The 27,068-nt window shown below is 40.4% G+C and overlaps 1 protein-coding gene across 1 annotated transcript in view; it reads right to left on the reverse strand.

Moving 5' to 3' along the window:
- The window catches only part of F5 (coagulation factor V), a 73,653-nt gene that overhangs the window by 45,664 nt on the left and 921 nt on the right, over nucleotides 1–27,068 (reverse strand). The window contains exons 2-5 of the mRNA XM_039241891.1: nucleotides 23,816–23,907; nucleotides 16,644–16,766; nucleotides 1,936–2,148; nucleotides 561–704 (exon numbers count right to left, since the gene is read on the reverse strand). Coding sequence (XP_039097822.1) covers nucleotides 561–704; nucleotides 1,936–2,148; nucleotides 16,644–16,766; nucleotides 23,816–23,907 — 572 coding nt within the window. The remainder of the gene's footprint in view (nucleotides 1–560; nucleotides 705–1,935; nucleotides 2,149–16,643; nucleotides 16,767–23,815; nucleotides 23,908–27,068) is intronic.

The following is a 27,068-nucleotide window of genomic DNA, read 5'->3' on the forward strand; positions in this document are numbered from 1 at the left end:
CCCACAAGAGTCTCCATACAAATGGAAATGCCATTGACAATTACTCGTCTGTCACCTTGTGGAATGCTAGTAGTGGTTTCGTGTGGGGGGCACTTATCTCAATCTATCCCCCTTCACTGTAAGAATCTTCCTTGTTTTTCTGTTGACCCTTCCTGCCAGGGATTGACCTTGAATTTCTTTTTGTAAGGCTTCCTCTGTGGAAGAAGGCATGGCCACCGTGCAGCAGGGACCACAGAACTCACTGAAGGAGACTGAGCTACTATCTTGGAGGTCTTCCTGGAGGCACAGGCCAAGGTGAAACCTGCTCAGAACCTTGTATATAATAAGGCTGCACACTCTTTCTCCCAGGTAGCTTCCAATTGTTTGTTGTATTTGTTGTAAGAAAAAAAAGGATGGTAGAATCTGGAGAACCACTGAATTAGATTACATTGTTTTTCTGATGAGGGGTTGAAAAATTGTGAATATGAGTATGGTCAACTTCCATGGGGCGTTGAGGAAAAGAGTGGGACCAAATGGTTTATTAATGGTTCTGCCGTGGTTGGATAGCGCCCACGTGTTACCTGGCATTGTCCCATTCACGTAACCATTGACTGTGTACATTAAAGATGATGACTGGCTCCAGCTCTTGCTTTCATCAAACACAGCAAACATCAGCACATGCTGTTTGTCAAACATCTTCTGAATCCCATCCTCAGTTAGGGTGCCTATGAAAGAAAAGACGTAGTTTTTAATAGCATCCCAGACAGAGGACTCTCATTAGGTATTCCTAGATAGGAAAAAAATCTAAGGCAAATAATCATAATGATACTTTAAGAAATTCTTATTTAAAAAAATAGTACCTTTGTAAAGTAATAATGACTAGAAACTTATTAAAATCCTGATGCCACACTAAGCATTTTTTTTTTTTTTGATACCTCATAGCCTTGAGGAATGAGGATTTAATGGTAAATTTGATCTGCACAGAGAAAAAACATTTGGGACTGTCAAGGCTTTAGTAACAGTATTCATTTCCTCCAGTATCAACAAGCCAATAAATAGGTATTTTAGCTCAGCTGGCAAAGTACATTTCAAGTTTAATACAGCCATCTTGCCTGTACATGTAGTGAGGCACTAGATCAAGATTAATCCATTCTCATGTAAGGAAGAAATGTAAATGACAGTAAAATGAAAGAAGAGCTTTTTTAAGTTTGAAATATTCTTTTCAGAGCCATCACAGTATCTTTGATATGCCAGGCGATGAAAACATGTATTTATGTAGTGAATAAATGAATTAGAATATGTATATGTGGTATGTATGTATATATGGTATGCGTGTATGGATAGGCAGATGGTGAATCTATCACATTACTTCCCACAGTGCAGTTCGTTGTGGTTGTTTTTTGTTTTAATGAAAGATGGGCTGAATTATTTTGGGGTGTAAAATGAAAATTCATGCTTGCTCCTAAGCCCAGCTGATGAAATCTTTTATAAAGTCAATTGAATATCTTTGAAACCTGCCACCCAAAATGTTCAGTTTGCTTATAAGAAAGGAAGCTGGAGTTTTGTGTGTTCGTATCCCAAATTACCAACCTAAACCACAATAACATTAGTCTAAGTTCTTTCCAAGTACTCTCAGCAGCGTATAGGCTGCTGTACACTTTCAAAAAGACTTGGCCTTGAGGTAAATGTTATGGATCACACAGGCTTGGCATCATAACATGCTCTCAGACAGATGTTAACTTGGGAGAGTCTCCCAGGACTGAGATGAAGGAAGAATTAGAAGAAGCAGGAAGACTCGAAACCCTCAGATAAGAATATTAGGCAAAGAGCTGGTGTCCACGCCCTTCTCCTTTTGCCTGATTTACAAAAAGGTATCAAGATTCTCTCAAGCCTCATTCCATGAGAGCACTTCTTACCGTTTCAGCATCTTAAGTGTTGCTGATTTTTTTTTTTTACCTTTCTTACAAATAAGCAGAGGTCCAATTAGCCCAGAGTTGAAGTCCTGTACCAAATTTTCATAGGAGTAATAGATGTGTGTGAGGCACGGAGGGTCATTGTGTGTGGGCCCGCTGTCCTCAGTGATATTCCACTCATAGGTATATTCCTGGCCTGGAGCTATAACATCATCCAGCTTTTCCACAGGGAATGTGTAGTCAGAGTAAGAAGCACCTGGAGAAGAACAGCGTGAAAACATCTGGACAGTATCTGAGGACTGATTTTTCATCATCTTCAAATATGGGGAAACATAAGATCTTCTCTACAGAGATGTATATACCTTTCTACAGTGAACCTTTATTAGTTGGAAAGATTCACATATACCCACTTCTATGTCTATGCAGTTGTAAAGGTTTTGCATCCATAGTGTTCTGAGGTGAATAAAAAAATGTTACTAGTATATTTTTGTTAAGGTTTAAGAAGATAATTTTACAAGGCATCTAAATGATTATTAAATAAAATCAGAGAGCTGAATCACCTTTGATCAGTAAATCATCTCAGGATATGAGAATAGGTTCTATTTCTATTTTCTCTGTGGTGCTTGATAAGACATCTTCCATTTAACTGTCTATAAGCATGGGATGGAAATACACTCAGAGCAGTTTCCATATCGTTTTGTTTTTCTTCTGTATTTCATACCTTCTTTCCAACCTCTGCCACCCTCAGCCCTGTTTGATTGCTGTATCATACCTCCACCATCTGATCGCTTTCCCCAGAGCCTCTGAGTCCAGCTCCTCTATGCTGTCTAGCTGCCCTTGTGAGTATCAAATGGGTCTATCTTCTCAAGTTTAGATGTCTTACTCCTGTCCTTTGTGTGCCTGAAGACTGACCACTAACATACATACTTGGCTTATGTACTTGGCTTTCCAGACTGGTGGGGGATTAGGAAGATGTAGAAACTGGTCTTCCTTGTTGAAGAGAGGGAACTAGGGTTCTGAAGATGAAAACAGGTGCAGAGGGTGGGTCGTGCAACAACGAAAGGAAGATGTGGCCAGAGATGGAGCAAAGGAGGTCAGGAAGGGGAGAGGTCAGTGTGGTAGACAGCCAAGTGTATGAGGTGTGCTGCATTTAATTAGGTGAAGGTTTCACTATCACTATCTGGTGCCAGAATTTCTCTCGTGCAATGCAACAGCTTGACAAATTTGAGGTGGAAGGGAGACCATCAGAGTGTAGACGCTGGCAGACAATGAGGATCAGGAAAAAGGGCTAAAACATTCTATGTGATGGGGTAAAGGGCCAATGCAAGTTATTCTTACTGAAGTGACTGTGCTTTTTGAAAACAAAGGATTGATTTCTTCCCTTCCATTCTCTTTCCTTGTTCCTTTTCTTCTTTTCATTCCTTCTTCCCTCCCTTCCTTCCTCTCTCTTTTTCTGCCTCCCCCCCTCTCTTCCTGATATCATCTTCATTGAAATGTAAACTGCATACAATCAAATCCACCAATTTTAAGTAGAATGTTTGCTGAATTCTGACAAATGTATATAGTTGTATAGCTACCACCACAATCAAGGTACAGAATAGTTCCATCACTCAAGAAGGTTCCTTGTCCATTTCCAGTCAGTGCCTTCCCTTACCCTCTGGGCCCAGCAGCTACTGATCTCAGTTCTGTCACTATATTTTTCTTTCCTATAAAGTCATACAAATGGAAAAATACATCATACACACCCTTGTGTTTGTTAGTGTTAATGTAGTAGATCTTCTTCTCTTTTACTTTGTCCTGTCTTTGTCTTTAAAGTGGGTTTCTCAAATTCAGCATATAGTAGGACATTTCTTACTTGTAGTGTTCTGCCCATTTGCTTATAATGTAATTATTGACATGGTTGAGTGTAAGTCTACAATCTTGCTCTTGTTTTCTATTTATCGATCATGTCTTTATTCCTTATCTTTCTTGCTTTCTTTGGGATTGAGTATTTTCTTATAATTACCTTTTATCTCCACTATTATTTTATTAGCTTCACTTTGTTTTATTAGTGGTGCCCTTCAGTTTACAAGACACAACTTTAACACCTCAGTCAACCTTCAAATAATATATCATTTCACTTATAAGAAATTTGCAATAGAATATTTCCATTTCCTCCCTCCCAGCCTCTGAGCTATTGTGTATTGTGCACAAATTTTGCTTTTGCATATATAATATACCCTATAACAAATTGCTATTATTTTTGCTTTAAAGTTTGGTAATTGATTATCTTTTCAAGAGATTTAAAATAAGGAAGAGTTTTCTTGAGATTTACCCATTTCTCGAGCTTTTTATTGCTTCTTGTGGATCCAAATATCCTTTTAATATGATTTCTTTTGTGACTAAAAGACTTCCTTTAACATGTTTTTCTGGTCTGCCAGTGAGAAATGATTTCTTCTTTCCATGCCTAAGACAGTCTTTATTTTGTTTGTTTAAAAGAATACTTTTGCTTGGAATAAAGAGTGGACAAATGGCTCTCCCCTCCCCCGCAACAGTACTTAATTTTTTTTTAATGTTTATTTTTGAGAGGCAGAGAGAGACAGAGCATGAGCAGGGGAGAGGCAGAGAGCAAGGGAAACACAGAATCTGAAGCCAAGGCTCCAGGCTCTGAACTGTCAGCACAGAACCCAATGCAGGGCCTGAACTCACAAACTATGAAATCATGACCCGATTTGAAGTCAGAGGCTTAACTGACTGAGCCACCCAGGCACCCCACCCCACCCCAGTACTTTAAAGGTATCGTTAATTGACCTCTGGCTTGTACTGTTTCTAATGATGTCTGCTGTCATTCTTCTTTTTGTTTCTCTGTTTTTTTGTTTTGAGTGCTTGTAACATTTTCTCTCTCTCGTTTTTTTTTTAATATTTTTATTTATTTCTAGGAGAGAGAGAGAGAGACAGCGTGAGCAGGGGAGGGTCAGAGAGAGACGGAGACACAGACTCTGAAATAGGCTCCAGGCTCTGAGCTGGCAGTCAGCACAGAGCCCGATGTGGGGCTCGAACCCACGAACCGTGAGATCATGACCTAAGCGAAAGTCGGAAGCTTAACCGACTAAGCCACCCAGGCGCCCCTCTCTCTCGTTTTTAAAGTTAGTCAAATTTAGTAGTAGGGGTGTATACCAACCTTAGTGACACTAATGTTAATAAGTTTGATAACCCACTACCATCAGACCAACCAACATTTTCTCTTTATCACAGGTCTTAGCAATTTAATTATGATGTGCTTTGGAGTGGTTTTCCTCATGTTTCTTCTTCTTGGTTTTGTCAAGCCTTTGTAAGTTTATAGTTTCATCACTTTGGGTAATTTTTCATCCACTATTTCTTTAAAATTTCTTCTGTTCCTCCCCATTCTAGGATCCCAATTACATATATGTGATGTCACTTGATATTGTCCCATAGCTTAGTGATGCTCTGATCATTTTGGTCAGTCTTTTCTGTCTTCATGATTCATTTGGATAGTTTTTATTGCTATGTATGGTATTTTCTAATATTTTCTTCTACAGTGCTGTTAATCTCATCCAGTGTACTTCCCATTTCAGGTATGGTATTCATTTGTAAAGCTTTTACTTATGTGTTTTTATACTTTCTGTCACCTCTCAATCATGCTCTGGAGCATATGGAGGATATTTATAATAGCCTGTGTCAATGTCTTTGCTTGCCAGTTCTATCATTTCTTTTGTCTCTGGATCTGTTTCTTTTGATTAAGTATTTTTTTGGATGTGTGTAGTACTCTTCTGGCTTCTTTTAATGCTTGTTAGTTTTTATTAACATCGTGAGTTTTACAAGTTGGTTGCTGGATTTTATTGCATTCCTGTAACTAATAGTGAGTTTTATGCTTGTCACCTCCAGAGCATCCTAGACTAATGTTATCCAACTCCTGTGCCTTCTGCTGATTCTACCTCTACCCAATGCCCATTAATTAGGAGGTCTTGCCACTTTTGATGATGGGAACATAAACTATGTTTATGTGTATGGTCCAGGGACTGTTCTGCCTGTTTCTTTCTGTTGGTATTTTCTGTACCTTCAATACTTTCCTCACATGCATGTGCAGGTCAGTATTTAGTTGAAGACTCGATAGAACCTCTGTTGTAGATTTTCAAGAACTCTTTCTTTATGTCTACACCATCCTCTTCAGGATTCTATCCTATAAATCACAAGTTCCAGTCACTTTGGCCTACCAAAAGTCTCTGTTTCCTTAACTCAAAGAGACTGTTGAGCTCACAATGAGACTGTCACCCTCTTTGTGCTATGCTCTGGCAACTCACTCCAGGCAATGAGCTTGAGTACTCATGGGGCCCACCTCATCTGTTATTCTCATGGAGGATTCTCTTGTATTGTCTGTTCTTCAATGTCTGAAAACTGCTGTTTCATATATTTTGTCTGCCTGTCTAGTTGTTAAGGAAAAGGGTAAATCTGATAGCTCATTTCCAAAAGCCAAAGTTTGAGATGTTAAATTTCTACACAGAATATTTTACACTGCAGCAGAGTCAGCCACCCTTGTTTAACTGTCCATCATCAGGAAAATCTATTCTACTCACAAACACTCATGTGACTGCACGGCATCAGCATATTTTTGGGTTCTCCAGATGAGAATGGGAAATAGGCATATGCATCCATCATTAGTGAGGCATGCAGGCCTAGCAGCCACATGCATTACTGTACCACATAAGGTTCTGAGCATGGAAGCCATAAGATAGAAGAGTTGAGCAGGTATATCTAGATTTACTTATGTATCTCCATAGGACAGAGCATCATCTTTATATGCATGGGAGAGAAAATGACCAAACTTGAAAGAATGCTATAGTCATGATATCAGCCTTACAGACAGGAAACAAAGATGGATTTTAATGCTCTCAGAAGCTGATGGTTGAATGCTGGTGATTAAGCTGGTGGCATATGGAAAAGAAGACTAGTTATGGCTGGACCACACAGTCTTCACTAAAGACAGGAAACTGAATCAAGTTTCTACTCACTCAACATAAATCCAGCTGTGTTAACTCATTCTGGAAAACTTTTAAGTGTTGTCTTACCAATAGGATAAAGTCCAAGTTTGTTACCATGGCAGCTGAAGTAATTTATGAGTTTTCCCAGTATACCTATCCAATGTCATCTCCCTCCATACCTCTACGCTGTGTGCATTTGTACTCCAAAAGCAACCTACTGCCTCCAAAATATATCCCAAATTTGCACTCTTCTCTGTATCTTTACTGCCATCACTCCAGGCTAAAACTATAGACTCCAGAATTAGCCTACTGGCATAATCCGATTCTGGTATAAGAGTACCCTCCCAATCCATTTCCCAACCTGAATACAGAATGATCCATCCCTTAAAACTCTTACCTTTGATCTTACTTTGACATGTTCCTGCTTAAAATCCTGATAATAGCTTCTGCTTTCACCAGATTCTTAACACGGACCATAAGTCCATGTATGATTTACTGCTACTTCTCTCTCCATTCTCATCGTGTGTGACTTTCTCCTTTGTTGACTACATGTCACTCTCTTGGGCCACCTTTTAGTTCCCCAAACAAGCCTTTCCATCCTACCTCAGGGTCTTTGCAAATACTACTCCCTCTGCTTAGAGTGTTCTTCTTTCTTCCTTTGGATAAATGTGTGCTCATCTGTTAGATGTCACCTTAAATGTAAGCTTACTCCTGATCTCTAATTGTGTTACATACTTTTTCTTTTCCTTCACTCATCCTAATTTATAATTGTGTGTGGCATTGTATGATTAATTTCATTTTCTCCTACTAGATAATAACTATTTGCATCATGCATATTCTGTCACCAGAATGTAAGCAATTCAAAGGCAGCTGCTGGATTGTATCTGTGCTAGTATGTCTGGTGCCCTGCACAGTGCCTGGCATGGAGAAGGTGCTCACGGAGTGTTTACGGAACTCTTAAGGTCCTGTGGGCTAGAACTGAAGCTAGTAAGTCTTAGCTCACAGGTGTTTTGTTAGGATTGCACGACATTAGAACAGACTAAATGCCAACATTAACACTACGTAGATGTCATATAAGAATCTGGATTGCTCTCTTCTCTTAAACAACAGCAACAACTAAAACATGGACATTTTGTGACACTGAACAAAATTCCTGCATAGAATTTGCCTGACCTGAGTCCTGGGTACCTCCGTTAGACAGGACAGTGGCTCTGTGATTCCCAGTCCCTAAAGGACACATTTTTTTCATTGAATTAGCCTCCTGACTGTTATAGACATTGAATTGTGACCCTTGTGCTGGTGAAAAGCTTAACGTGGCATTCTGTTATATCTTTTCTTCTCTTCAAAGATAGTTTGACACTGATAAGTAATATTTACTATAGGCTGAATTTTCACTCTGATGATAAAAAGGATCTGAATATTTTTTAAACTTTAAAAAAATTTTTTTAAGTGTTTTTTTTTTAATGTTTTATTTATTTCTAGGAGAGAGAGAGAGACAGCGTGAGCAGGGGAGGGTCAGAGAGAGAGGGAGTCACAGACTGAAACAGGCTCCAGGCTCTGAGCTGGCAGTCAGCACAGAGCCCGATGCAGGGCTCGAACCCACGAACTGCGAGATCATGACCTAAGCGAAAGTCAGACATTCAACCGACTAAGCCACCCAGGCGCCCCTAAAAATGTTTTTTATTTATTTCTGAGAGAGAGAGAAAGAGACAGCGTGAGCAAGGGAGGGCCAGAGAGAGAGAGGGAGACACAGAATATGAAGCAGGCTCCAGGCTCTGAGCTGTCAGCACAGAGCCCAACGTAGGGCTCAAACCCACAAACTGTGTGATCATGATCTGAGTTGAAGTCGGACGCTTAACCGACTGAGCCACCCAGGTGCCCCAAAAAAGGATCTGAATATTAAAATTATTAGGAATTGAGATATTTTAAAAGCTTGAATAATTTCCTGAGAGTAATACTATTATTTCAGTCTAAATCAAAAAGAAAAAAAAAAAGAATTTATGAGGAAAAGTCTCTGCTAATAAACAGGAAGTATTATCTCTGGAAAGTTACAAAATAGCTTTGGTAGAAAAGAACAAACAGGTCTGATAAGGAGAGTTCCCTCTCAGGTCAAACCTTGCCTATTGACCGGAACTGGCATGACAAGTTATTGACGAGAGCTATCTTGAATCAAGCATGAGGGCCCTTATTCAATGCTTCATGCTTCTTGGGCTCATAAGAAGCCAATTTATCTTTCTGGACACGATGCTTCCACTGTTCCAGCTATTAAACATCACAGGAAATTCCTATAGTAGAAAGTGGCATTCTTTCTATTGCCTTTATAAGCTCTCAAGAGAACAAATATGATATTCTTTGTAGAGTGAGAGGTAACTTAAATTTCTTCCCCTCTCTCTCTGGATAAATGCATGCTCAACCTTCAGACATCAGCCTAAATGTCAGTTTACCCATTCCTGGATCTCTGATATATATATTTAATACTTGTATGTATATCATATGAAGGATCTAACAGTATCCATAAATACATATAATATTAATCATAATTTTTAATATTGGTATGATTATATAATTGATGATAGATTATGAAAAAGTACATGAGCTTTGAGGCCAGAATTGAAATTTCTTGATTGTATCACTTATTGACTGTGTGAGTTTGGGAGTTTCTTAACCTCCCTTTTAGCCTCACTTTTCTCATTCATAGCAACATAATCCTTTCTCTAGCAATAATATTATCATCTTTGATGGGTAATGAGACCTAAAAAATATATGTAAAATGTCTGGCACCTAACCAATGCTACAGCAATACACTTCAGTACATTAGCTGTTTTCTTTCTCAGCCACTCCGCCACTGATGTAGCCTCTTTCCTTGGTGTTTTACCTCTGATAAGCTGTATCTTAAGTGTCCATGAGTTCTCTTAACACCTGTGAGAAAGATTAGAGGTGGTGATGTATCTACTCTAAAGTGGTAAAAACTGGTAATAAGATTGGGTAGTTGCTCAGAGTCACCAGCAAAATTAATAAATTTCAGAGCAAGAAGAGGCTCTGTGCTAGGTTTCTGGACACAAATATAAAGAAGTCATTAAGACCCTGAGGGGCTCACAGGCCAGGAGGGTATATGCTGGTGTCTTGCTTGTGATGGGTTTCATGTCTAGATTTCTTCTAGGGCCTCTTCAGTGGAGAAGCCATAGTTAGAACACATTGTACATCTGTAATTAGAATCAAACAATAGAAATATCTAAGAATTACCTAAAAGGCTTTAACACATACTAGATATAGCAACATGACTGATTTTCTAATAATATCAAATTTATTTTTAAATGGTCCTGGTTTCATATCCAGTTTTTTTGAACAACCAATGATTTTTATTTTTTTTATTTTATTTATTTTTTTTAATATTTTTATTTATTTCTAGGAGAGAGAGAGAGAGAGAGACAGCATGAGCAGGGGAGGGTCAGAGAGAGGGGGAGACACAGACTCTGAAACAGGCTCCAGGCTCTCTGCTGGCAGTCAGCACAGAGCCCGACGCGGGGCTCGAACCCACGAACCGCGAGATCATGACCTAAGCGAAAGTCGGACGCTTAACCGACTAAGCCACCCAGGCGCCCCAACCAATGATTTTTAAATGTCTGTCCAGTGACCAAAGTAAATCACTGAGAATTTCATATTCATTTGAAATGAATATGAAGTTACATGTAAGATAAATTTCAAATAATTGATTAAGTGGCTTTAATTAAGTTTACTATACTACTTAAAAGGTGAATTATGAGCATCTTGAAATAAAAAGTGAACAAATTTGTACATGGGGATAGATCCTTCAATAGCACTGAGTGAGGTTTACTACTGAGATCAGTTGGGAATTAAAATCATTAGGGTAGCCTTTTGTTTTATATTTACTTAAGTCTGTTCACTGCCTGCTCAGTTCATAGTCAGCACTGCAATGTGTTTACTCTTGTCTTGATGAACCAATTCTTTGCCAACGGCTCTTGGTATTTTTTTTTCAAATGTGAAATGCTTCATACAATCTTTGGAAAAGTGAAGGTTCATGAAGACCTGCTTTGGTCACCCCTTAGGGTGCTCATTCTTGAGATCCTCCCTTGTTACTTACTTTCTGAGAACAGCTATTTTACTCTCCATTTAATAAACTTAGCGAACACTTCAGTGTGCATCTGAAGACTCAGAACCTTCTTTAGAAGCTATAATTTAGGTAATGGGCAATCAGAATGCTGATGTTCTCTACGGAACCTGGTTCCACTACACAAGTCGTGCAAGTCTCTTTCAAAGTGGAGTTCACATCTCTGAGATTTATGAGAATTGTCATATCAGCCATTACAGTTGTTCAGGTATTTTACCATATACCCAAAGAAGTGTCTGTATAAGGCCAAAATATTCAGATGAGAAGTGAAAAATATCATTGCCTACATTTTGTCAAGTATTGGAATGTTTTGGAAAACTCCTAAGACTAAGTTTTCATATGGAGAATTTGGCAACACTAGATGCAAAGAAAAATCTCTGGTGGAAAATCCCTTCCTTCCTTCCTTCCTTCCTTCCTTCCTCCCTCCCTCCTTTCCTTCCTTTCTTTCTGGTGGAAAATGCGTTTCTTTCTTTTCCTTCCTTCCTTCCTTCCTTCCTTCCTTCCTTCCTTCCTTCCTTCCTTCCTCCTTTCCTTTCCTTTCCTTTCCTTTCCTTTCCTTTCCTTTCCTTTCCTTTCCTTTCCTTCCTTCTGCCTTTTTTCTTTCTCTTTCTTCTTTTTTTATTTTATTCAGGGTTGGCTTACCAGCAGAGAGCTGAATATTATAAAACTAATCTTGTGATCTAATACTCATAATGCAACTCACACATTTAAGTGAGAATATAAAGCAAATAGAATAATAATATTAAGATTCATTCCGAAACGAACTTTTAAAGTCAATTGACCAAAACAGCCTCAAAAAGTTACTGAAGAACAAAATTTGCTCAAAGATGCATCATTACAAACAGTTCTGTGCACACAATCTACAGAGTTTCTGAAATTTTAACCTCAAACTGAAACTCTTAGTGATGGAAGCTTTTTCAATGATTTGGTACAACTGCAGACATTTTATTTCCTGGTTTAAAAATGTATTCTTATCAAGGGCGCCTGGGGGGCTCACTCGGTTAAGAGTTCAACTCTTGGTTTCTGCTCAGATCGTGATCTCACGGTTCATGAGTTTGGGTCCTGTGTCAGGCTCTGCACTGACAGTGCGGGACCTGCTTGGGCTTCTCTCTCTCTCCCTCACTCTCTGCCCCTCCCCACTAGTGCTCTCTCTCTCTCTCTCAAAAAAAAAATATATGTATTTATAAATGTATACACACACACATTCCTTTTAAATACATGTGTATTGTATTACAAATCATGATTTGTCCGACTTGTCAAATGGATTACCCATCTTGTCCTATGTATAACTGAGGTCTCTCTTGGGCACACCTGTGGAGGGGGTGCAAACAGGAGTGGTTTGGCAACACCAAGCTACAAGCTGGCACTTATGCCAGGTGATGCTAATTTATGGATGCAAGGCCAGCGTGAGACTTTCACACTGAGTAGCCTCTTTCCTGGCCAGAGCTCAGATTTCCAATCTAACTAAAGCATAGCCATACATTTAAAAAAGCAACAAGGCTTCTGTGCAATCAAAATAGGTGTTACAAAACCCATGAATGACAGCTCAGGGTCTTTACCTGTAGACAATACCATAGATGACAATGTAGACCTTTGTTTAGAGTCTGTTTACTTCAACTGCACATAATTCTAACATTTGTGGGCATTTGCAAAATCTCACAGGGGATTGGAAGGAATGGCTTAGAAAGAGATTAGAGTTTTGTTTCTCATCCTCAGTTTCAAAAGATTCTGGGGAAGTATAACATATATCCAAAGGGATTTAAGAAAATATCTTAGGGGCATCTGGGTGGCTCAGTTGGTTAAGTGTCCGACTTCAGCTCAGGTCATGATCTCATGGTTCATGGGTTCAAGCCCCACATCAGGCTCTGTGCCGACAGCTAGCTCAGAGCCTGAAGCCTGCTTCAGATTCTGTGTCTCCCTCTCTCTCTGACCCTCCCCTGCTCATTCTCTCTCTCTCTCTCTCTCTTTCTCTCTCTCAGAAATAAATAAAACATTAAAAAAAAAGAAAGTATCTTAGACACTTCAAGAAGTAAACCTCAAACTATCTGAAAGTGACTCAAAAAGACTCATCCCTCTGTGCTCAGGATAACTGAGATTTTCTGTGCAATTTTAGTTCATTTTGACATCAAAATTCTGAGTTTTATTTCATTCAAGTACAAATAAAAAATTTCTTTTTAATGTTTTATTTATTTCTGAGAGAGAGAGACAGCATGAGCAGGGGAGTGTTAGAGAGAGGGAGACACAGAATCCAAAACAGGCTCCAGGCTCTGAGCTAGCAGTCAGCCCAAGCCCGACGTGGGACTCGAACCCACAAACCGTGAGATCATGACCTAAGCCAAAGCCGTACACTTAACCAACTGAGCCACCCAGGCACCCCTCATTCAAGTACAAATAAAATGATGAACACTATTCAAGGCCAAGGCTTTCCTTCAATCTAAGCTTCTGGAAACAAGTTTTAACACCTGCACCGTGAAGAGCCATGACATAATGACACCAACAATGGCTGACATTGTTGTGTGCCAAACATGTACCAAGAACTTTACATATATTATGACTAACTCCCGAAATAACCTTCAGTTGGGGGAATTGCTATGCTCGTCTCACAGATATACAACTAAGGGTTAGTGGTAAAGAAAATTGCCCAAATTTAAATATTTTTTTAATGTTTATTTATTTTGGGGAGAGAGAGGGAAAGCACACCAGGGGTGCAGGGAGACAGGGACACAGAGAATCAGAAGCAGGCTCTATGCTGTCAGCACAAAGCCCAACATGGGGCTCAAACCCACGAACCATGAGATCATGACCTGAGCCAAAATTGGACACTCAACTGATTGAGCCACTCAGGAACCTGAAAATTGCCCAAATTTAAAGCCAGGTCATTCTGGTTCTGAACCAGCATTCTTTCCATGACTATCTTTTCCTTCTAGCTGAAGAGCGTAGGTCTCCAAATCTTTAGTGGGGCTCAAGGATTAATTCCCAGAGACGTAGGGTTGTTGTCAATGTTGGGTCATCCCCTGATTAGATCGAGCAGCCACAGGGGCAAGCATTGAGTCCTCCCTCAAGCCATCTCTTAAATACCTACCTTTGTGAGAGAGGAATATGGATTCTCATGTAACTGACTCAGTATGTAGTTAGTTGATTTCCACACTCACTGACATAGTTCAAACCATAGAGGAAGGCTCTGGGCCAAAGTGAATGTCAAGCAAGAAGATATTTTATTTTAACACAGAGGGCACACTAAAATGAACAGGCTTGTCTTTTTACCATGTAGGGCACTCTATCTACTTAGTAGATTTGCATCTCATTTCCAAAATAAAAATTCACGTTCCCCACCAATCTGTATTTATCTTTCTCAGATTTAGGACACTAGTGGCAATAATCAGGTGGCCAGTGGGGGTGGTGGGAGCATCTCAAATAGTTGCTCACAAATGACTGGCTGTGGGGGAAGCACAGGAACAAATAAACAGTAAAGGAAGGGGGATAATGTCGCAAGGTTTGTTCCCTGTGCAAACAGCCCCGCTGGAGAACAAAGTCCACAAACTTTACCTCCTCCCACATTTGAAATGAAACCTGGTTGTGACATTTGGGGGGGTCTTCCCTCTGACATTACATTACTGAATTCTTGGTTAGTCATCTGGAAGCCTCATAAGTAGGTAAAATGGTTGTTTGCTATGTCACTGTATGATTTTAGGAACACAAAAGAGACCCCTGTGCATGCTATCTCACTCAGAGTCTTGCCAAATTGGCTCTTTAACATGCCTGAAATTTCACAGTGAATCCTTCATTGTTTTTCCTTAAGCCAAAGATTAAGTGCTAATGCAAATAGTCCTGGGAAGGGTAGTTCATTGAGCTATTATCAGTCATGTATATACCTTAGTTGGAGTGAATTTGACAACTAATTCACACAAGAAATAATAAATGTAAAAGTCACTTTGTAATCCATAAATTGTCAGATAAATATGGAATTTTTGAACATACTTAAAAACGTTTTAGTTGAGATATAACATGATTTGAATATATTTTGATTGAAGAATCAACTTTCCCATCATGTCTAATGTTTATTAAGTGTTTATTATATGCTAGACATTGTTCAAAGATTTCATGACACAAACCTACATGAGGTAGGTATGATTCTTATTTTCATTTTACAGATGAGAAAGATGAGGCAGAGAGATGCTAAATAACTTTTCAAAAATCACACAGCTAGTAAGTGAGCCAGGATTTGCACCAGGCAGTCTACTTCCAGAACCTGCACTATAAATCACTTTGATACTCAGTTGCTCTCTTCAAAGGTATGGTGGCTGGAACATATGGGAGAAAGATTTGTGAATCATGAAAGGTCTGAAGTTATTTAAAACTATTATTATATCAATATCTACTACAATATAGATTCAATTTTCTTATATCAGTTCCTAAGAGAACCCCGCTGTGCTTATTGTGGCCTGAACATCAGCATAATGGAAATAATTACAATGATGTCAACCACAGATACCTACTATCATGTGTCTGATGTAGTCACTTTTACCACCTTCATCTTTGAGATCTTTGCCATCATTGTCATTTATTGAGGGCTTACCATGTTCCAGGAACCATGTGTTACACACTACCTAAATGATCTCATTTAATCCTATAGCAATCTTACAGAGTGGGTCTAACCATTCCCATTTTATAGATGATAAAACTGAGGTTCAGAGATGTTAAGGCCATAGAACCAAAAGTGACACAGCTGGAATTTGAACCTAAGTCTGCCTTCTAAGCTTATGTTCTTAACCATTTTACTATGTCCAAAATTTTAATAATACTTCTAAAACCACCAACACGTAAGTGTGCTTTATGTGTTAGGTTGACCCTCTGTCAGGCTAGTCCTATGTCATGATTTCAAACTACGATTTGTGGGTTATTAAATCCAGCCAGCTGCCTGTTTCTATATTACTGGGACACAGCCATACTCATTCACTTACACATCATCTGTGACTGCTTTTGCGCTAAAAAGTAGAGTGAGTAGTTACAAGAGAAATCCTAAAGCCAACAATATTTGCTTTCTGGATCATCACAGAAAAGTCTGAGGACCTCCCTGCTTTATTTTTATTTTTTTTTAATATTTTTTTTTTATTTATTTCTAGGAGAGAGAGAGAGAGAGACAGTGTGAAGAGGGGAGGGGTAGAGAGAGAGAGGGAGACACAGACTCCGAAATAGCCTCCAGGCTCTGAGCTAGCTGTCAGCACAGAGCCCGACGCGGGGCTCGAACCCACTACCCCGAGATCATGACCTAAGCAAAAGTCGGATGCTTAACCGACTAAGCCACCCAGGCGCCCCAGGACCTCCCTGCTTTAAACCATTTTGCAATGTGCATGTATTACTATTCTCATTTTACAGATGAGCATATTGGAATTCAGAAAGATTGGGTAGCTTGTCCATCCAACTATTAAACAGCAAGAACCTAGTGACAACTTGAGGTCTAGATGACTCTAGAACTTGTTCATTTTCCTCTTTGAAACTTACAAAGGGAACAACTTTCATAATTACCAGTTGAAGGAAAGGAGATTTCTCTAACATGTGGTTGACAATCTGCTTTTCAATGTTTGACACTACTGTTAGAGTTGTACGTTTTCCGCTGACAGAGGGATATTAAATTCCTCTTACCTTCTGAGAATTTACTGTATTTAATTCCTTGAGGGTGGATGCTCAAGGGCTTGTCTGCCTTATTCTTGAAGTGAACTTTCATAATGTCTCCAACTTCAGCATATAAAGTAGGTCCAAGAAGTCCTGTGGAAACAAGGATTTATAATGTGTCTGTGCTCAAGACTGACAAAGAGCTGCTAAGCATGAACCTCATGACTGATGGTTGTCGTCCCTCCTGGTCCTGAGGCTGACCCACTTGGCTTCAATCTAGAAGGCTTTTCCAGCTCATTGCCTCTGCATTGCAGGCAGGTTAGGACAGGAAGGTAGAAATGCTTGGCTTGTGCCCAAAGCAAGTCAAGAGTGAGGAGGAATAGTTCTGACCATGTCCACCCCATTCTGACTCACTGTCGTTTCTTGGAGATTACTGTCTTTGGTCAAGGAGAGAAGGATGTTCATTTTCAATTACACAGGTTGACTTGAGGGAAGGTGACTGGCTCTGTTAGATCTCCGTGATGTGGGAGACCTCAAAGATCTCAGTGAAGTGAAGGAGCAAATCACACAGTACTCTGTCCCTGAGGCAAGTTCAAAGTCCCTGAGGCAAGACTGAGCTTAATGTATCCAAAGGACTGTAAGAGAAATGGTGTGGGCAGAGTGAGAAGAGCAGCTCTCAAACTGCTCTGGGGATGGACGCAGGGTAAGAGCTATGCTGAGATGTGGGCAAAGTGCTACAGAAGGAGAGTGGATGAAGGGCCGGTTCTGTCTGAGGACTTAGGGGAAAGGTTGATATTTGAGTCAGACTTTGGAAAAATCATATTATGAGAATTTCCCAAATTGTAGTGCTTGGATTCTCTGCATCAGAATCACGTGCGGTCTAACTAAAAGGCAGATCCCTATCTCTGCCCCAGTGAATCAAGTCTCTGGAGGTGGAGTCTGAGAATCTTCATTTTTAACATGTGCTCCTGAGTGATTCTGATGTCCTTTAAATCTTGAGAACCTGTCACCAGAAGTCCTATTTCAGACAAGGGACAAGAGTTGACTGCTCATTTCTAAGCCAACGTAAACTCTGGGGCTGGCTTCTCTCTACTAGGAATCACAGGAGAGCAAGAAGGAAGGAAGATACAGTGGTCACAGAGTTCAATTGGCATTCATTTGCAGTGGTGATGATCATTATAATAGAGCTTCCACATACCGTCTCCTTCACATGCTTGAGCACTGTGAGCCATTACATTAGTCCAAATCTTCAAGGAGATTAACATACTTATTTTACAAATGAGGAAACTGAGCCTCAGACAGTTTAAATATACTGCCCAATATTATATAGCTAATTAGAGGCAGCAAACCTATCTGACTCTAGATACTGAGACTTTACCTACCTTTTTATATTCCACCCCTCACCCTATATGTATTCATTCACTCAGAAAATATTCATTGAGTGCCCACACTGTCCTAGGTGTCAGAATTGTAATGGTGAGTAAATTAGATGCCTCACAGAGCATACAAAAAAGTAGGAAAGGCAGATTTTAACAAATAATAACACCAGCATTTAATTATAAACTATGGTAAGTATTATGAAAAACAAGTACAGAATACCCTGAAAAGCATATAACAGAGGGATCTCATCTAACTTGGAGGCATGGAGGGGATCAGGGTTGGGAAAAACTTCCTTGAGGAAGCGATGCTTTAACTGAAGTTAAAGTGGGATTCACGTATGCAAAGGGTCTGAGGTACAAAAAGTTTGGCCTCTTTAGAGAACTGACTGATGGCTGTGATGAAGGTAAAGCTTAACAGGTAAGAGAGAGGAGCAGAAAGTGAGGTTGAAGGCATAGTCAGAGGCCCCGTCAAGTAGGGCCTTCTAGGCCATTTAGAGTTTTGGCTCTAAGAGTATCTGGAAGTCGGGGCGCCTGGGTGGCTTAGTCGGTTAAACGTCCGACTTTCGCTTAGGTCATGATCTCGCGGTTCGCAGGTTCGAGCCCCGCGTCGGGCTCTGTGCTGACTGCCAGCTCAGAGCCTGGAGCCTGTTTCAGTCTGTGACTCCCTCTCTCTCTGACCCTCCCCTGCTCACGCTGTCTCTCTCTCTCTCTCAAAGAAATAAATAAAAATATTAAAAAAAAAAAAAAGAGTATCTGGAAGCCATTAGAGTGTTTAGCAGGAGTGAGACATGGACCAGATTTTGGGTTTTAAATCTCTGACTGCATTGGTGGAGGATGAGCTGAGGAGAATCCAGAGCAGATGTGAGAGAGCAGATAGAAGGCTCCAGGAGGGTAATGTTGGTGACTTACTGTAAAGTTACAGCAGTGGAGGTGATGAGAAAATACTAGAGAGCTATTAGGAGACCAAACTACCAGGACTCGATGGATGGGATATGGATGGAAGGTGAGGGGGACCAAACTGCTGTGGATGTTGGTGACATTCTGGCTGGGCAGCTGGGTGCAAGAAGGTGTCATTCTCTGAAAGGGAGGCCACCGTGAGAGAGTTTTGTTTGATAGATGTGGTAGGCAGAATGTGTGTCTCCTCCCCTTCCCCCCGCAAGAGATGTCCCCGCCTCAACTCCTGGGACCTGAGAATATGCTACCTTAAATGGCTGAAGGGTCTCTGCCCCTTTGGTATGATTAAGATTAGGATGCTGAAATGGGAGGGTCTACCTATTGTCAAAGAGAAAACAGGATTTCTGAGACAGAGGCCCTATCTTTCTCTGCTCCTATCTTCTACCCACTGTTTTTTTTTTTAAGTTTATTTATTTACTTTTGAGAGAGAGAGACAGAGAGACAGAGACAGAGAGACAGAGACAGAGAGACAGAGACCGAACAGAGGAGGGGCAGGATCTGCTCTGACAGCAGAGAGCCCAATGAGGGGCTTGGACCCATGAACCATGAGATTATGGCTGGAGCCAACCTTGGAAGCTTAATGGACTGAGCCACCCAGCTGCCCCAGTACCTAGCTTTCTTATTCCTGTCACTGAACTCCCAGTGCTAGAGCTTATGCTGATCTTGTCCCTCAAGCTTTCTGTTTGTTTTTGTGTTAGCTCTGCACAGGACCATGGAGGTCACATCGTTCAATCCTCATTTTAGACATAGTTACAAAGCCCAGGATGTGGGGGCAGGAAGGGCGGCTTGCTCAAGGTCAATCAATCATTGGCTGGCATTACTGGGGTTAGAACTCAAATCTTTGGACTCTTGAACCTTTCTCTACCACCTCGCACAGAGCAGGTTCAGAACCCCTGCCTTTCCTGAAATAGGTCCAATGTCTATACCATTTCTGACTCTTGACCACATGTGGCTCTACTAGCTGACCTCTCTCTCCTGGCTGCTGCTCTCAGTCCCAGCTGCTGACAGAAGCCCCCACTGGCTACTCCCACCTGCTGGGGATGCCCAGGAGCCCACAGGAGCGCCGACTATGTTGTGCACTGCGTTTCATTGCCATGGTTGCCTCGCTCAGGTGATTTGTTTGCTGGCATCACATGGCTACAAATGCCCAGTGCCCAGAATAAGTCTTCTAAGTTATTTAACCTAATAAGCCCTCTTGCTGCAATGAATGATTTGGAATATTTATTTGCCTCCCTTTCTGTTTCTTCAGAATTAAGGCAAAACAAAGGGATGTTTTCATAAGTGCAAACCAAATACCTTCAAGCACGTGGGCAAACACATGCCTGAGTGTTGTCTGAGCTGCTATCAGCTCCTCCATCAGCCAGATGGCCTGAGACCCATCCCAGCCGCTCCTCAGTGCCCAGCAGTGAAGGGGGGAAGGGGTCGCCTATTCTGTGGTCCCAAGAAGGTAGCACAGCATGTACCCAACAGCTCTGGACTTGAAAAGGGCTACATGGAGTCAGCTAATCCAATCCCCCGCTCTCAGGTGAATAATGCATTACAGAAAACAGGGAAGCCCATTGTTGGGTTATTTTAAAACCCCTTCAGGAACAAACACTTCATAATCCTTTGAAAAAATTCAGAGTCAAAACTAATCATTTTAAAGCCCCCCGACAGGATTCCTGGCCCCTCCACCTGTCCACATGTCCTCAAACCTCGCTGGACGGGCGCCTTCAGGCCTCTAGTCCTACAGCCTAGACCCCGCCCGTAATTCCAGTGACTTCTGGGCTCACACTGCAGAAACGGCACATGACTCCTTCCAGGTTCAGCTCAAATCATACCCAGCAGATGGGTGGAGCAGGAAATACGGGAAAGACACCGATGACATAGAACCAGGATGGGCAGTGGTGCAGGTCACACAGTCAGTCAACGGTAATGTTTTTTTTTTTTTTTAATATTTTATTTATTTCTAGGAGAGAGAGAGAGAGACAGCGTGAGCAGGGGAGGGTCAGAGAGAGAGGGAGTCACAGACTGAAACAGGCTCCAGGCTCTGAGCTGGCAGTCAGCACAGAGCCCGACGCGGGGCTCGAACCCACGAACCGTGAGATCATGACCTAAGCGAAAGTCGGATGCTTAACCAACTAAGCCACCCAGGTGCCCCAGTCAACGGTAATGTTTAAACCCAGAGCTTCTCAGGCTTTTCCTTTATCCCAGATTTGCCTCACTCTACCAGCTACGGTAGAGACACAAAGATGAATTAAATACTACCCTTGCTCATCAGGGGTTCACAGTTAAGTAATTTTGGGAGTTCAGGAAGAAGTTCCTCTTAAAATGGGTGTTAAGGGGCGCCTGGGGGGCTTAGTCGGTTGAGCCTCCGACTTCGGCTCAGGTCATGATCTCGCGGTTTGTGGGTTCGAGCCCCGCGTCGGGCTCTGTGCTGACTGCCAGCTCAGAGCCTGGAGCTGCTTCAGATTCTGTGTCTCCCTCTCTCTCTGACCCTCCCCTGCTCACGCTGTCTCTCTCTCAGAAATAAATTTTAAAAAAACATTTAAAAAAATTTAAATGGGTATTAAAATGCCTCAGAGTTCACATAAAACAAATGTGTAATTGGACACACGGGGTTGACAGAGAGGTGATGTCTTAAGTGCACAGGGCTTAGACATAAATTAATGATCAAAGTCTACTTCTCTTCTTTTCTAAGTTTATTTATTTCTTTTTAGTTGGGGGGAGGGGCAGAGAGAGAGAGAATCCCAAGCTCCACACTGTCAGCACAAAGCCCCACTCTGGGCTCAATCCCACGAACCATGAGATCAGGACCTGAGCTGAAATCAAGAGTTGGATGCTTAACCTACTGAGTCACCCAGGTGCCCTGATTAAGGTCTAATTCTCATTAATGATGTTGAGTCAGGAAATTTCCACAAAAGCTAATCATCTCAAAGGATTTTGATCACAGTACTCTCCTCTCCAAAAACTATCAATGACTCCTTCATGGTTAAAAGATAGTCTTCAGTTTGGCATTGGCCTATCACTCAGCAGTGGCTTACATAGACCAGACATTCAATTCAGCTAACTTGCAAAAGCCACACAAGGTAAAGCTCTGAACACCTGCCTGATTCTTCTTCCCTCCAGGCCTAATGAGTATGTTTCCCAGCTCATTTTCCCTTTACCCACCTACAATTTAATTTAATTAAGTAGTTCTGAAGTATCTGTTGTATATACTAAGCTTGGGGCCAGAGCTATGAAAACGAATAGACACTGTGACAGAGGGCAGGAGATCCTTCAACTGTCTCCCCTCAACTACAAACTTAATTTCATTAGTAACCTTATTGTCTGTTGCCTTGCTGGCCCGCATGGAGGCAGTATGTCTTCTACCTCAAGCTGATTCAGCCCAAGCTTTGAATCCCATCACTTTCTGTTTCCTCAGAATCTGGCTCCAGCGATTATTCTCTCTCAGATATCATTACCCTCCCCTTTCCATTTGATTCTTTCCTTGAGCCCTTAGGTATTTTAAGTCACTGTATTCTTGTTTGCAAAACTCCAAAATCTATATCGGCCCCTCATTCCTTTCCAGGACTACCTTGTCTCTCTTCCCAGGTGGAGCCAAGTTTCAGAAAAGGGTTATCTATAAGTTCCTCTTGCTTCGATTTCCTCATTCACTTCCATTCCATTTCCATTCTGCAGGGGAATGGCCCAGGGGAAAGCAGGTGAAGAGATCTTCAAGAGGCAGATGACTAAATGGGCTAGTAATGTCAAGGAGGAAAAGAACTGGAAAGAAGACATTGGTTCTGGGATCTCAGAGGTCATGGGTGCCCTTTTTTGAGAATAATTTCAGTGGACTTGTATTAGAGAGGATTAGGGAGGGAATGTATGGAGAGGAAACGATATTATAGAAAATGGAGCGGATTACTTATATAGGAAATTGGTAGTGAGGTGAAGGGGAGACAGGAGAAAGGTAGGCAGAGTCAAGGAGAGATTTTCTTCTAGATGGGGTGGACCTGAATATAGCAGTGTTTTGTTTTATTGTTGATTTTTGACTGAAGGGAAAGCTCCAGACAAGGGGAGATTGAAGATAAAGGGAGATCAGAGGAGGCAGGAGGAGTTTGGGAAAGCTGACCGTCTTCAGTTGGTTAATGTGGGAGGATGAGTGAACTACTGACCAGGGGGCCCAGTTGGAGGACCTTCTCTCTTAATGGTCTCTATCATTCCTGTGAAATATAGTACCATATTTAAGATCCGAGAAACCCCTTCAAACTACTTGCTTTGACTAAAGAAGAAATAAGAAAAAGGAGAGATTTCTCTTTGAAAATGATAGCTGTTGTATACGTCACACTAAATACAACAGAAGAGACGGGGAAAAGAGATGCAAAAGAATCAGCCATCTATGGTTCCTTTGAATGCATCTGGGGACCCAGATGGAAGCAACAGGCCATTTGTTCAGGTTCATCTGCACTCAAGGGTAAGGAAGACAGGTAAGGTTCTGTCTTGTCCACTACCACCTACTTCAATGCCCGGCCCCTAGTGGGTGCTCAGCAGTAGTCTGTTCAATGAATGAATGAGCTTAAAAGTTCCAACACTTAAAAGTTTTGTTTAGCTTTTTGATAAATGTTAAAAACAGCCATCTTCCTGGGCCGTGTCACCTCATGGGCAAGAAGGGCCCCTGGCTTAATGCTTTGCCGACACTATTTTGAAACTCTCAAAAATAGGAGTGAGGGTTCCCACGGTTTCCTTTTGCACTTAGACCCACAAATTACATAGCCTGTACTGGTTAAAAACAACAAAAGCACACATTTCTACAAAATGTTGCGAAATAGATATTTTAGATATATATGAATATCAAATTATTCATAGAGACTTATCTTTAAAATTAAATAGTATATACTTCAGGCTTACCTGAAATTTTGGATCGTGGTTTTTCTTTCTGAAAATATGGTTCATACTCTCTGTAGACAATTTTCTTAAAGGAAGCTGCAAAAGGATTCGAACTAGAAATAAAATACAAAAATTAGTTTGAAAGGCATATATGACATCTACATCTCATCACACAACAAATGGATTTCTCGTGTCCTCAGATATGTAGGAGGGATACCAGTATTTTCATTGTATTTCAGAAACCCAAGATTTTATAAACATGAATAATACGTGAAGTCAATAAAATAATTATTGACCTCTTTAAGAATATTCTGTTGAAATAATTGCTTTTCCCCAAATTTAGTCTGCCTTAACTAATGTTGCTACTCAGAATCCATTTTCTAAAATAAAGGCTTAAGATCATCGTGTGAACCCAAGCTTTAGGCTTAGATTTTAAATGACTAAACATATAAGCAAATCCTATGTGAATAAATACATGGGCAATTTTTTTTAGCTGATGAATCAAATACATATTTAAATTACATACTGAGGAAGATTGTAAAGCACCAATGACTTGGTGGACCCCATTTCTAGTGGAGAAGTTGGAGATGGCTGATGGAGTAAAGGCCCTGGGGATTCATACTGGAAACAAACTAACAAATGGAAAAAAAAAAGTCTCAGAAAATGCTAAGTAACTTGTTCCAAGGAGAATCAATGGATAGATGGCAGAGCCAAGACTCAAAGATGTGAACCCCTTATATTCATGATAAAGTATTCACAGAAAGGGAGTCAGGGGAAGTACTGAGATTGCTTCAGGCTTCTTGTCTTCTGCATCGCTGACGATGGGCGCAGAATTCCTACCATGGTCTTAAACTAAAAGATGAAAGTACAAAATCAGGGCATCACAGAATGGGGTACTCACCACCTTTGCTGTGATTTCTATATAGTGCGGTGGTTAAGACAACGGGTTGTGAATTCAGTGTTTGGGTCTGAATCCCGTTTCTACCCCTTATGAACTGCCTAAGCTTGAACAATTTACTTAATCCATTTGTGACTCAGGTTTCTACAAGTGTGAGATGAGAATAACAGTAAAATCTTCAAGGGGCTGTTCCAAGTACTACATAAACGGATACCTGAAAAGGGCCTGGAGCTGGCACATTGTAAATATTCAATACGTGTTAACTAGTCATATTTTTAAGAGGCAATAAAAGTTGGTTTCTAGTCTTCAGGTTTTCCTACCAAGCAGAAAAATCTTTAATTGCAGTAATTCTTATACTTTTTAAAATGTGGGATACAAGAACTGTGTTAATGTTTGGGGGTAGAATTTAAGGAAGTATGAGAAAGTATTTTGGGAATGAGTAGCTAGCTATTCAAGGTAGTGGGTTCTCAGTCGCTCCAAGTGTTCAGTAGAAACTAGACAACCACTTGGTGGAGGAATTGGTGCTTAGCGTGTGTGTGGACGTAGGTGGAAAGCTCATACATCGATGCTGAAAATGAACAAAATTACCTCTGAGAGTTCTTAGAACCCAAGAATCCTAAGATTCTATATGGTAGCTGTGTCCCTAACGTGGGGGTCCATTTATATTTATTTATTTATTAGTACATTTGAAAACGACCCTCCTCTCCCCCACCCCCATCTTTAAATACAGGACTGCGGATGATGGCGTACAATCTTTACTAAGCAGAATCAGACTTTTGTGTGGGATGTATAATTTTAATTTTTGTTTAATAGGGGTATATTTTCTACCATATTTCACTGCATATGTTGTGTGTACATACTGAGGTATGTCTGTTTGATTTTGAACTAAATTGCTATTCAAAAATATTCTGTCTAAATAGAAAGCTGAAAATAATAGGAATTCCAACAACATGCATTATGAATTTTTCATTTATGAGGATTTTCCGAAAATAATTTCTTCATAATAAGAATCACATAAAGCTAGAACCCTAGAGGGGAAAAATATATGTTATAATTTTCAATATCTGTTACCTACATACATGTAAATGATTGAACAGTTTTCCTTAGGGAAATTTTCAAAAACATTTACTTCAGACTTCAAACAAGGATAATAGATATATTTCACCTCTACGAGGCATTCTCCTGCTAAATGCCTTTAGCTCTGTGCTAAAATACACTTTGGCAAAGAGTGGAGGTGGCTATACTGATCTCCTTAAAGTGGGTGTCATTCAGCTGTGGGTGCAGGACACTTGAGCACAAGCTCTTAGTTTAAGCAGCCAGATATACAGGTTAGGTTTTTCACTAGAAAGTACCAGAGAGAAATGACACGAGTTGAGGTTCAAAACCATTGCCAGTTGGTCTAGGTTATCACTCTATGGTTTTGACTCAATACTTGACACCAGCGGTATGACTCTTACCAGAATTCTGGAAACCCAACCACAGGGTGAGGAGACAGGGTAACCAGTCATGGCCCTGTGGACTCTCCATGTGAATCAGGCTTTGCCCTGTATGGTTCTGATTCCAGTATTCTGCTTGTTTTCCGAGTCAACTACAGAACAAAGAACAAACTCGCAGCACAAGCACAGGGTGCCCCGGCAAAGACAGCAAGTGAGTTAATGTGTGCCCATGAGCAAGAGAGGTTAATGCTGGAAAGCCTGTTATTTTCAGTGGGGTTTTTGACAGTTCCCTAAGGCTGTGGGTGTGGTCGACTTGAAAGATAATATTTAAAATAATTTTGTTAAATAAGGGTTTCTTAATATTACAAAACCAAGATAGTATATAATACTCTCCAAAACGACCCAGTTACAAAGCAATTCTTTAAACGATTTAATGCTCTGCACAGCAAGACTCTTGAAACATTACATTATTTTTTGGCAGATTGCTTTGATTTTGTAATTGTAAAAGAGGAACATGTCTTTCACAATCTTGTAAACTGTGATGTTAAGTTAAAAAAAAACTGAGTCAAAAAAAGAAGATATCTGTTTCATGAAAATGCAGTAATAATCGGATGAGATAATATACACAAATATATTAAGCAATGAATCATGTGTGTAGTTTGTACTAAATAAATGTAAGCTAGATATTAATTTGACGTAGGTCAATTTTTTAATGTAATGAAGAAAACAAATTTACAAATAATTCCACTACTTACTGAATTATTTCTAGCCCATGTGTGTGTATTTCACATTTTATCCCAAATAGGACATAGAAATCTGTATCCTGAGTCCTTGACTTGAAATAACCTCAGCTTTTCCCCATCTCACTAAATTTTCATTAAGATCATGTTTACTAGCCTATTTAAAAAAAAAAAAAAAAGCTAAAAAAAGCCTAAAAAGC

This window comes from Hyaena hyaena, unplaced genomic scaffold (genome assembly GCF_003009895.1).
Source record: "Hyaena hyaena isolate Hyena2069 unplaced genomic scaffold, ASM300989v1 scaffold_201, whole genome shotgun sequence".
Lineage (NCBI taxonomy): Eukaryota > Metazoa > Chordata > Mammalia > Carnivora > Hyaenidae > Hyaena > Hyaena hyaena.